Below are 12,011 nucleotides of genomic sequence, written 5' to 3' on the forward strand. Positions count from 1 at the left end.
CGGAATAAACACCCCTTTTGGAGGGGGGTATATTTGCAAAATTTAACTGATATTTGTTGTCAGCATACCCACCCGAAAATACTATTTAAAAAAAGGAGGGATTCAGTGCCCGTGGCAGAGAAGTAGATTTATTTATCAATAAAAGCTGCGGAGAAGTAAATTTATTTATCAATAAAAGTCGCCATTTAAAAAAGAAAATTGTGGAGGTGGGCAAAAAAAAAGTCGATAAAAGTCGTCATTTAAAAAGAAATTTAAAATCAGATGTTTGTAAAAGTGAGAAATTATTAATTTAATAATTATTAATAAATGTTTAGTAACATTTTTCGGTGCTAATGCAGAGAGTGATCCGCGCTATTTTTTAAATGGTGTTTTTTTTTTATTCCAACCAATCTTATATCGAAAAACAAAAAAAAACTCAAAAAGCAAGCGACAAACGTTTTTTGGGCCTCATATAATAAAGAAAAAATGTGTAAATTAAAAAATTTGGAAGATAAACAAATGAATTATGTTTTTTTTTGTTTTTGTTTTTTACTTACTAAACAGAAAATGAAATCTTTCGTCAATTCGTGGCTGTGAAATGAATCGAACCGGAAATTCAGTTTTATCAACAGAACAGATTCGCACCACAGTCAAAAAATATATTTATTTTATTTAATATTTTAATAATTCGCGAGGTAAATTTATTTTAATAACATAAAAACATGCCTCGACTCTAAAGATGGGTTGTCTGAAAATTTCAAATAAATTGGTAACGCAGAAATATGGTTTTATTCGTTTGGAACGAACCAAATTTACATTTTTATATATATAGATATATATATTTAATGCCATTTTTTTTTAATATAAAAGAATTCTCTTTTGTCATTATAAACTCTTTAGATGTCGGATTATGTAGGTGCAAAGGAGAATGTGCGTGAGGACATTTCTCAATTTAGGTATTCCACGAATTTCTAATCTACAGACTTGAAATTTTGTATATACGGTATGTAGACATGGAAAAAATTTTAATCGGTTTTCATCCGAAAAAAAAAATGACTGCTAAGGGGTCAAAATTGAAAATTTGATACTTGGGAGTCAATGATTTTTATGTTTATTAACTGTTTCATAAATGCGCATGATATCTTCTTTATGTTAAGAATAAGTAGGTTTGAAACCGTTATTTAAAGGATGTGTCAAGCTGACCTAATGGTTATCGCACTTGGCTAACTGTATTTTGGTTTGGTTTCGATCTCAGTGCGAGTATTTTTTTTTTACTTACAAGAAGTAAACTTTTTAGAAAAAACATAAAACTAGCATGCACATGTCTCAGTTTCTTTCCGTTTTTTTTTTTACTTCATTTTTAAGGAATTTAAAGTTAAGTTTCATACTTACGGTATTTCTGTTTATAATAAATAAGACATCTGCATTACAAGTGGACCCTATCAAAGCGGTTATTGAGGCTGAAGGCGGCTACATTGAACCGATGCCAACTCTACTAGATAATCAAGTTACCTGAATTGATTTTTTAATAAGTTTGAAGCTAAAGCTCTAGTGGGGTTTTCTTTAGGGCGGGAATTTTATCGTTCTATCCTTTAGTTCGTGATGCAACTCATAAGAATGATAAATAACAATTTTTTAAGATTTAATTCCAATCCTTGGTACCGACGACACTAAGAATACAAAAAAAATTAATACTTCTACCCGGTCCTGGCTGACGGAATGAGAGAAATTAATCGAATAAAATGAAAAAACAATAGTCCAAATAACCCAAATAATTTAACTTTATCATTCATTATCAAAAACATTTTTTAAATCCAGGTCCTTATCAAAATGTAAGCTCTTATATTTAATTTCATTCTGAAAATTAATTTGAATTTTCATAAAATGCTAATATTTTCGCCATAGCTTGCAGCATCTTCATTCTTGTCTTTACGGTCCAATCCTTGAAAAAGAGTTCCCTACACACATCGTACGCACACATCGGCAACAAAAGGCGACAAAACAGATTGGTTTAAAGAATATTCATTTATTAATAGTTTGTCTTCACAAACAACAACAAAATAAAATAAACATCAAATTTTATTAAGATTGGATATTCTTTGGTTTTTGTACATATTTTTTAAATCAGTTCAAGTTTCGATTTTTGATTGAACACAATACCTATCACTTTCATGCGCGTCCCTATATAAATCTATTAAGAAATTCCTCTTGCAGAACCAAAAACAATAAATCTCTGCCTTTTTATTACTTACACTCTTATATAAAAGTCACTTTGTGTGTGAAGTCCTTCCTCATAGGTTCCGAAACGGCTGAGCCTATCTTTTGCAAATTTCACACAAAACTAATGTATATGTCTGGCAGTCCTTAGATATGTTTTGTACAGAAATCCATCAGATAAGTATCGAAAATCAAAAAAATTCGATCTTAAAATTAGTCTTTTCTCTCTTATAGATAAAAAAAATTTTACATGGGAATATTTTATGTTAAACAATAAAATCTCAGCTAATTATTTCTTCTTAAAAAAAACGATTTGTTTGTCATCTGGAGATATACCTCAGTGTTAGAGTATTCGACTACAGATCGAATGATCTCCCTGTTCAAGCCTGGGTGTACCTCACCATTTTATTTTTTTCTTATTAATGAGTTCAATTGACAGTAAAAGAAGAGGTACCATTTAAAATCACCGCAAATCATTTCTTCGTTTGCATATTTTAAAACTAAACATTAATCAGAAATGACATTTCCAGGGCATTCATCGTCAAACCTAAATATCAGCTGACGTAATATTGTAAACAAACACAGACGGAATTTGATGGACGGCATTATCAGTGTGTGTGTGTGTGTGTGTGTGTGTGTGTGTGTGTGTGTGTGTGTGTGTGTGTGTGTGTGTGTGTGTGTGTGTGTGTGTGTGTGTGTGTGTGTGTGTGTGTGTGTGTGAATGTGAATTAGTCCACTGGACAAATTATTCCTCGTATAATCAATAGAGGATTTATTCTACAATAATACCTACGCAATCTGCATAAATTAAAATATCATATTTAAGCGTATTGTACGATCGGGCAACGCCGGGCGTCTAGCTAGTTCTTAAGATGAATATAGAAATAAATATGTCGAATGATTTTGTTCAAGACACAAAGTTCTCGTCGAAAGAGTCATTGATTCTATGTGAGATTGTAAGACAATCGCACAGACAAGTTATTCTCGTGCTTGTGTCATGATATCCTAACGTTGGCTAATGTGGCGTCAACAAATTTTGGGCCGTACACATGTGACACTAGCACTGATTAGATCCACGCTTGAAGAAATCATGTGAGGTTGAAATCTCTTCATTAACTGGACGTTAACTCTTTCCACGTTATGTTTGTTTAATTGGAAAATACGGTCAAACGTTGTTCGTGCGGTTCATCGAGGAAGGGAAGAATTATACACGTAGAAATATATAGGTAAGCAAAACACTTCGGGTATTAAAAACACGACAATATTCTTTATTGTAATTTAAAGAATATGCATTTCTCATGCATTGACTCTTTGACTGTTCTCTCAATGACTGAACTGATAAATTAGCGTTACGCAATGCTTTATATATTCAAGTAAGGTCACTCGGCATTGTCCGGGCGAATTATTTTTACAACTAGCGAGCAATGCTATTTATCAGTGTCTTGGAGCAGGATCTTCAGTATCTATCAGTAGCCTCGTTCTTGTTTGACCCAGATTTCTTCTATTCACTGCTCTCTCCTGATATCGACATCCGTCATTTTTAATAGCGAGAATATTGGGGCTCAACTTTGACCTCTCATTAGGGTCACGTCTGTGAGTTTATCAGAAACAAAATGTCGTCAGTACCAGAAATATTTTAACATCTTGATTCTCATAAAATCATGTGAAGATAATTTTAATTCTTTCGTCTTTTTTTTTTTTTTCGCCAATGCATACTAGCGATTTAATCACTCTTAATTGCTCAATAGGGTCCCGGTGCTTTGTCATAAAAATATAGTCAATTAATCAGAAGTTAACCTTACAATACAAAATCCATATTGTTTGTCACCTAATATAATACCTTTATGATGTTATTGTCAATTGTTTTATTTATCCCGGTTTAATCAACGCTATAATGTTGCAACAGAAATTGATCGATCTATATTGAGATGAATATTTTTAAATAGTAATTAGACCAATGACTTTTTTTTACGTGGAAGAGCATACCATTTTTATTTTAAGCGATAGCATACGTTTTGTAGATTTGAGTATATATTAGTTTATCTGTTTTGCCAATAACAAACTGTGTATATCAACTTGTCGGAAAGAATCTTAGTAGACAAAAATGTGTTTGGGTTTTTATGGTACACGCGAATTTTCGGCAGTGATTATTATTGTATATGTGATTGGTTTTTAAAAAATAAGCCACGGTGGGGGAATTCTGGAAATGACTTCGATTATAAAGTGTGGAAAATCACTTTACATTATTCATGTTAAGTCAAACTCTTTCTTTTCCATAAAAGATTGGAAAAGTTAGTTCAAAATTAATCATCATGTTGAAATAGATTGCTTTTCTAACTAACGATTCACCAAACGCCAGACAAGAATAAAACATGTTGGGTTTATTGAATGATAATAAATGTTATGAGAGGAAAACGATGATTAAGCTAAAAAAAAAATGATTACTTATGACGACGCTTTAGTTTTAGGGTTTTTGTTGACATTAGATTTGAAAGCGATTACTGTTGTAGTTTGCAGGGAGTATTCAAGAGATGGGAAATCCTTGGAAAGAAACTCTGTTCATTTAAATTCTACGTGACTCTAAACACATAAAGGATGAAAAGAAAGTTGTTTTCAGTTGTGGTAGGAAGCTCAATTCCTGTTAAATATATCTTACAAAAATAAACCAGAGATTGAAACTGAGTTTTTAAGCATCCATGGCAACTGATAAACTATTTGTTAAAACAACATGGTACTCCTCTTTGCAGTTGATTGTAACTGTGATTCGATTGTTTATTGGGGAGAGTTACTTGGTTTGTCGTGTAGAAATCTCTGCAACGATAGTTCCGTCCGGGAAAATAAACAATATCCCGATATCGAACGATAAGCACATGGACCATAGAAATATCAACGGGTCGATATGACGTCGCCTGTAACCGGGTGGTTGATCTCGTCTTAGGAACCGTTGGGCTGAAATTGAACGCTGTATATAATAAGGGAACAAGACATCATTTTTTATATAAAAATAAAATTATTTATTCTTAACAATTAAAAAAAGCATTTAACTTTGAAACACATTTTCGCTGACCGTCGTCGACCGGCGCAAAACTGCTATATGCGTCGCTAGCATGCGACCGTCTGCCTTCGACGAAGTCTAGCGTCGCAACTGCTCAAAACAGTACAATTATAATTCAATTCTACTTTCTTTCAATGAAACAAGTGAGAGTAAGAAAGTAAAATAAAGACACGGACAGAAATATACTTAACACTTGAACATTATTTAGTTTTTGTGGCCTGACGAGTTCTTTTAGGTTTCACTTTTCTGGAGGTCTTAGATCGTTTTTACATAACCGAGTTTTATAACAACTGTCAGGTAAACTTGGTTTATTTTTCCTGACATTTTAAAATTCACACATCTACATGACATACGCACGCTTCCCCATCAAGTACAGAGCTAGTTGTATTGAAGATTAATTAATTTTGAAGCCCCCATCTCCCCAAAAAGTAAGCTTCTTCATTATGCCACCTAACGAGGACAATGAATATTTTACTTACATTTTCTAATAAGAACAACGAAGCTAATTATTATGGTCGAAGCGGAAACGCCAATTACAAGACAAAGAATGATTTTTTTCGTCATCGCGTCAATCATCAGCTCCATAGATTTCTCTATTTTAACCTTTTCTGTTGTGATTCCCGCCGTTTTTGACACATGTTCCCTAGCCTTGGGCCAACGAGAACTGGAAATATTCCAGAAGGAAGAGATATTCGTGTTTGTAGCAGGAGTGGAGATTTTTGTTCTCTTAGGCATTTTTCTAATAGTGGGTTCAGTTGTTAGTGCTGACGTTGTTTTTCTCATAACGGTTTCCTTTCTTGTCCCGGTATATGCTATTTTTGTTGTTATTGGTATTGTCTTAGGAGAGGTTTTTCGGGTTTTCTGTTTAGAAAAAGAAGTAATTTTTGTTGCTGGATGTCTTGTTGTCTTTCCTTTTGTTAGCCTTGTCGTTGGTCTTTTTGTAGTTGTAATTTTTACAGACGCCGGTTTTGTCGTGGGTATCAAAGTTGTTGGTAGTAAAGGACAATGTTTTTGCACACTGCCCCCTCGTAAATCTGAAAAGACATTGTTTAGATAAATATATGAAGAAACCAAAATGATAAATATTATATATATATATATATATATATACATATATATATATATACATATATATATATATATATACACACACACACATATATATATATATATATATATATATATATATATATATATATATATATATATATATATATATATATATATATTGTGGCTGTACATATCCGGCGTTGCCAGGTAAGAAAACATTTCCGGCCGGAGGGTTAGTCACATACTATTTAAGATACACCAAATATTTTAACTTGTTAAGATTTTCCTGAAAAAGCTGACCATAGTTTGGATTTTTGAAAGCATAAAACAATCATCTTCATCTATGAAATTCAAACGGAGTAATAAAATCTCATAGCTTAAATGGAAATAACTCATAGACTACTCTCGTTTTTAAACGCAGCTAATGTTAATTATATTAATCATATATATATATATATATATATATATATATATATATATATATATATATATATATATATATATAGGTGATTAAATGACTTACTACCTAGATGGTTTTCTAATGAATGATAAAAAATATTTTTTGTATAGTTTTAAAGGTTAAAAACTTCCAAGACTATATATATATATATATATATATATATATATATATATATATATATATATATATATATATATATATATATATATAAGGCAAAATGGGCGCACGCGTTTGTGTATGTCCGCGACAAGGTTTTTGCGTCGGGTAGATTCCGGGAGAAGTTTTCGCATACTTCCCAGATCGTAATATCTAAAATTCGCAAACGGACATCCTTTCTTTCCTTTTCTCTTTTCTTTTCTTTTTGTTTCTTTTTTTTTTTTTTTTTTTTTTTTTTTTGAACATATAAAGTGAAACTAAACGCAAACGCTACCTCCTGGCCTTCGCCCGGGTTTTATCTGTTCTATAATCGAACCTTGGTCAATATAGAGAAAACCCTTCATATTGAGACGATTACTATTTATTTGGATACCCCCTTTTTAGGGGGGGGCTGGTTTTCCATAACATTATAAACGAATTTGATTTTTTGTGGGGAAACAAATAAATAAAACGATAGAAAGTGGAAGGCTTTACTGGCCTCCGGCCAGGTTTAAAGCAACGTTCAATTCTGCGCATGCATGACGATTCTTGAGTTAATTTCCAAGTCATCAAATTCAATCTCCGGTTTGGCCTAATAATTAGCGAGGAAGACTAATTACCCTACGTTTTCAAGTTCAATCCCACCTCTTTCTTTCTTTTTTTCATGTTCTTTTCCTACTTCGCTGTTCGGGTTCGGGCCTGTTTGCCTAACTACCACACAACCCGACAACGCCGGGCACCCAGGCTAATAATTATAAAATAACTTAAATGTAAATTAAATTAAGAATAAATTAAATACATCAACTTTATATAATATTTCTAAATAGAATACGTAAAGCAGTTCTATTATAAATTTCCATGAAAGATTTTTAGCTATGTTTTTTACAAAGGAATCACAACTTATCAAGACCCAGAGGCCATTCGAGGATAAGGGTTAAAGAATGTACAGAGGTCAAAAAGACAATACCATAGTATTTGTTAGAAATGTAAATTTGGTAAATTGGATTACTTCAAGGTAAGGGCTTATCAAGAACTTGTTTACGTTGGACTTGAAGACGGCTTAATTGTAGTCAGCTGGAGAGCAGGTAGCGGAAGAGAGTTCCAAATGTATGCAGTTCTTAAAAAGAAGCTTTGTTCATGGAATTTACGTTAAGGTTTAGGTACAGATAAAGAGTGGGGTAAATTATTTACAGACAAACGAATGTTTCTCGTGAATGTTTGGCGAGGGTCGACCAGATAAAGAACCTCAGACGAGCACTTGCCATGAAAATAACGATAAAACAGACACAGGCTCGCAACGTCTCTTCTGTGAGAAAGAGGTTGCAGGGAAGAGAAAAGGGCATCCCCCACTAGGCTACGAAGTCTATTCTGAACTCTGTCAAAGCAAGATAAGTCTTCCTAGCAGCTCCTGCCCAGATGTGACAGTAATACTCCATCTTTGGACGTACCTGGCTCTTATATAGGTAGAGAATTGCATCAGTAGGTAGATATCTACTGGATAGAAGAATCCCATCATTTTTCCAACGACCTTGACAACGGATTTGATGTATATATTCCATTTTAGATCAGGAGTAAAGGTCAAGCCCAGAGGCTTGTCAAAACATGGAGCCTCCCCAAGATAAAAGCCATTCATTCCAGTTGATGCCAGATGGGGACCAGAACGTTGATGATGCAAAGATAGAAGCTTGGTTTTAGATGCATTAAAAGTAACAAGCCACTTTTTCCTATTGTACGACATGCTTCAGATCAGAGGAGAGAGAATCAGAGAGAAAGTAACCAGAATTTTGATGCTCGTCGAGTTTGTCGGAAGTATTTACGTCGGGGGGGGGGACAAGGGCTTGTAGTTCGGCGGAGCACTTACTATTAAAATATTTGTCAAATGTGCAGAGGGATGCAACATTTTATCGATGGGACAACGGTTGAAGCTTAGCTGATAGTGTGGACCTGTTAGGTTGGTAACTCTTTTGAACTCTCTCTAAGAGGGAGAGACTAGTAGCAGATGCACCAGCCCAAATGTGGCAACAATACTTCATACATGTGCGAAAGGTGGCCTTGTAGAGGTACAGAATACTCTCAGATCACCTTTAATGCAGAAGTCTTAACAATAATCTTAATGTATCTGTTCCAACTCATGATTCCCGTGAACGTTAAGACGATAAATTTGAACGAAGTACCTTTAGGTAATGTAGCATTAACCATGGCTATTAGTGATTGAGCAGGTTTCTAGTAGTTATTGAAGGAAATAATAAAATAATAATGAAAATAATAAAAGATCATAATTAAAATTCAGATTGAAAAAATCAGATTGAATACTTTAATAAATATAAAAATGAGATGTAGTTTAATTCAAACGATTAAAAAATGGTCATTTTTAACTTTACTGAATATTGTTTTAAGATTTCTTTTCATTATGGAAAATTTGAAATTGTTTTGAGAATAGAGTAAAATATTATAAAATAAAACAAATGAACAAATATTTAAAGAAATGGCAAAAACACTAGAGGATGACCTCCAATCTGTAGTGGAACGGAGACATAAATGGATGATCACATCCAATGCTGCAAAGACTGAACTGGTTTCCTTCAATAATTACAAGAAACCTTCTCTGCCACACATTAGCAATGACCAAGGACTCTTTATCTGAGAGTACATCTTACAAACTGCTTGGCCTAACGTTCACAGGAAACATGAGTTGGAACAATTACATTGAAAGCGTTGCCAGGGCCGCTGCGAAGAAGGTAGGCTCTCTCTCCCGTGCTAAAAAACTACTGACATCTGAAAGTATCTTGTACCTCTATGAGGCCACCATTCGCTCCATGTATGGAATATTGCTGTCACATTTGGGCTGATGCATCTGCTACTAGTCTCTCGCTCCTAGACAAGGTTCAAAAGAGAATCACCAATCTGATAGGCCCTGAACTGGCATCTAAGCTTCAACCTCTGTCCAATCGACGAAATGTTGCATCCCTCTGCCTGTTCTACAAGTATTTTAATGGTGAATGCTCTGGCGAACTGCAGACACTTGTGCCCCCACGACGTAGACACCCTCGACAAACACGACAGGCAGCTAAATCCCACCCCACCCCCACACAGTAGAGATCCCTAAATGTAAAAGATCTTTCTACTCCAGTAGTTTCTTCCCCAGAACCACTAAACTCTGGAATTCCATTCCAGGCCACTGCTTCCCCAACTGTACTGACATGCAGAAGTTCAAGTGTAACGTGAATGACATCTTACTGCCCAAATCCCAACATAGTACCCCAGTAGTTGTTGCCCCTGATAGTAGCCCCCTACACCAAAGTGGAAAGGTGCCTTGTTTGGGGTGAAAATATAATTTTAAAAAATTGGAAAGATCAGTTTATAAAGATCAATAATGTAGCTGGATTTTTATTATTTAGAAATAACGCTTTGTTGAAACTAACTTACCTAATATCTGGAAGATGGCCTCTGTGTACCTGCGTACAAAAACTTTGGTGAAAGGACTGACCCATAGCCTATCAGTCTCCTCACCCTCTTTGCTAAAATCTTTTCGACCTTAATCAATCACGCACTAGTTCACCAGCTGCTTTCCTTTACCAATTACAAGACGCCTCTCCAACCACTGATATAACACTCTATCTGAGAATTCTTCCTCCTCGACTTAACATTCATGGCCAATATGAACTGGAACAAATACATTGAGGACATTGCGAAGGCTGCTGCAAAGAAGGTGGGTTCCCTCTATCGAGCTAGAAGACTACTCACACCTGAAAATATCTTGTACCTCTACAAGGCCACCATTCGCCCATGCATGGCTCATTGTTGCCGTATCTAGGCTGGTGCATCTATCACTTGTCTTTCCCTTTTGGATAGGATTTAAAAAAGTTTTCAATCTAATAGGTTCCCCTTTGTCAACTAAGCGCCAACCCCTGTCCCATCGCAGCAATGTTGCATCTCTGTGCCTATTTTACAAGTATTTTCATGGAATGTGCTCTGATGAACTAGTTGCACTTGTGTCCCCTTGACGTACATATCCCTGATAAACTCGCTCAACAATAAAATCACGCACCTTCACTGTTAAGGTCCCCAAATCATAGTTTCTTCCCTTGCACAAAAAGACTTTGGAATGTCCTTCCTGCTACCTGTTTCCCTGACTGTACTGATATGCAAAAGTTTAAATGTAACGTAAACCAACAGCTTGTTAATCTTTCTTTGACTTTTTTCTAGTGATATGCCTTGATAGAGATGAACGTGATTTAAAAAACTCTTCTAATAAAAATGGTATTAAAATTTTAGAAATTATTTGACGAAATATCAAGAGAATATGATTTCTATATTAATATATACAAGGGACGTTCCAAATATATTTTAATTCTACCCGAATGGATCAGAGAAGATTGCAAATTGTTATTGATTGTTATGATGACTTATGCATTCATGACCTGAAAAGTTTCATCTCTCTATTGCAGATACTGACAGTGTGAGACCACCCTCTGTCATGAGCGTCCGTCAGAAGCAGAAATGTGTCATTGTATTCCTTGATGCAAAAAAAATTGAACTGATCAGCATTCCTTGGCACCTATTGAACGTTTACAAAGCCGATGTAGTTGATTTCCACCGAGTTAGATGGGTTCGTTGATTTCAGAGGGGTGACATATGCTAATGACAAAGCATGCTCCGGAGTTGTACAATCGAGACATTAAAAGAAACGGGCAAAATGCATTGATAATGGTGATAACTATGTAGAAAAATAAAGTTCCGAACCAAAAGCTCGCTCATTTTAATGGTACCACTCCCATCTTCGTAGCTCTTTAACATTTTAGCCAGATCGTCCTAATACATAGGAGGACTTACTTTTGGAACCATCCATCTATTTGATTTAGTATCTGTTTCACTCCATGTTTAAAAGGGAAGTGTCCTCTATAGTATCAGATCTGACCGAATGGTTAATTGTAGGCATAGACCAATTCATACCATCTAAAAAATTCAAACAAAGACCTAACAGTCAGCCATGGTTCTCCCCAGAATATGCTGCTGCTATCGTGCACAGAAATCACTTTTTCCATAGCTACCAACGTAATAGATGCACTGAGATTAAAGTTGCTTTCAGGACTGCCAGCAACCACTGTAAAAGAG

The 12,011-nt window shown here is 34.8% G+C and overlaps 1 protein-coding gene across 1 annotated transcript in view; it reads right to left on the reverse strand.

The window, feature by feature from the left end:
• Positions 1-5,192: 5,192 nt before the first annotated feature.
• Positions 5,193-12,011, reverse strand: part of LOC145293331 (uncharacterized) — a 36,633-nt gene continuing 29,814 nt past the window's right edge. The window contains exon 5 of the mRNA XM_080139974.1: positions 5,193-6,285. Within this exon, the coding sequence (XP_079996100.1) occupies positions 5,723-6,285 (563 nt within the window). The 3' untranslated portion in view covers positions 5,193-5,722. The remainder of the gene's footprint in view (positions 6,286-12,011) is intronic.

The sequence above is a fragment of the Euprymna scolopes genome, chromosome 14 (assembly GCF_053919585.1).
Source record: "Euprymna scolopes isolate OS-2025 chromosome 14, ASM5391958v1, whole genome shotgun sequence".
Taxonomy (NCBI): Eukaryota; Metazoa; Mollusca; class Cephalopoda; order Sepiida; family Sepiolidae; genus Euprymna; species Euprymna scolopes.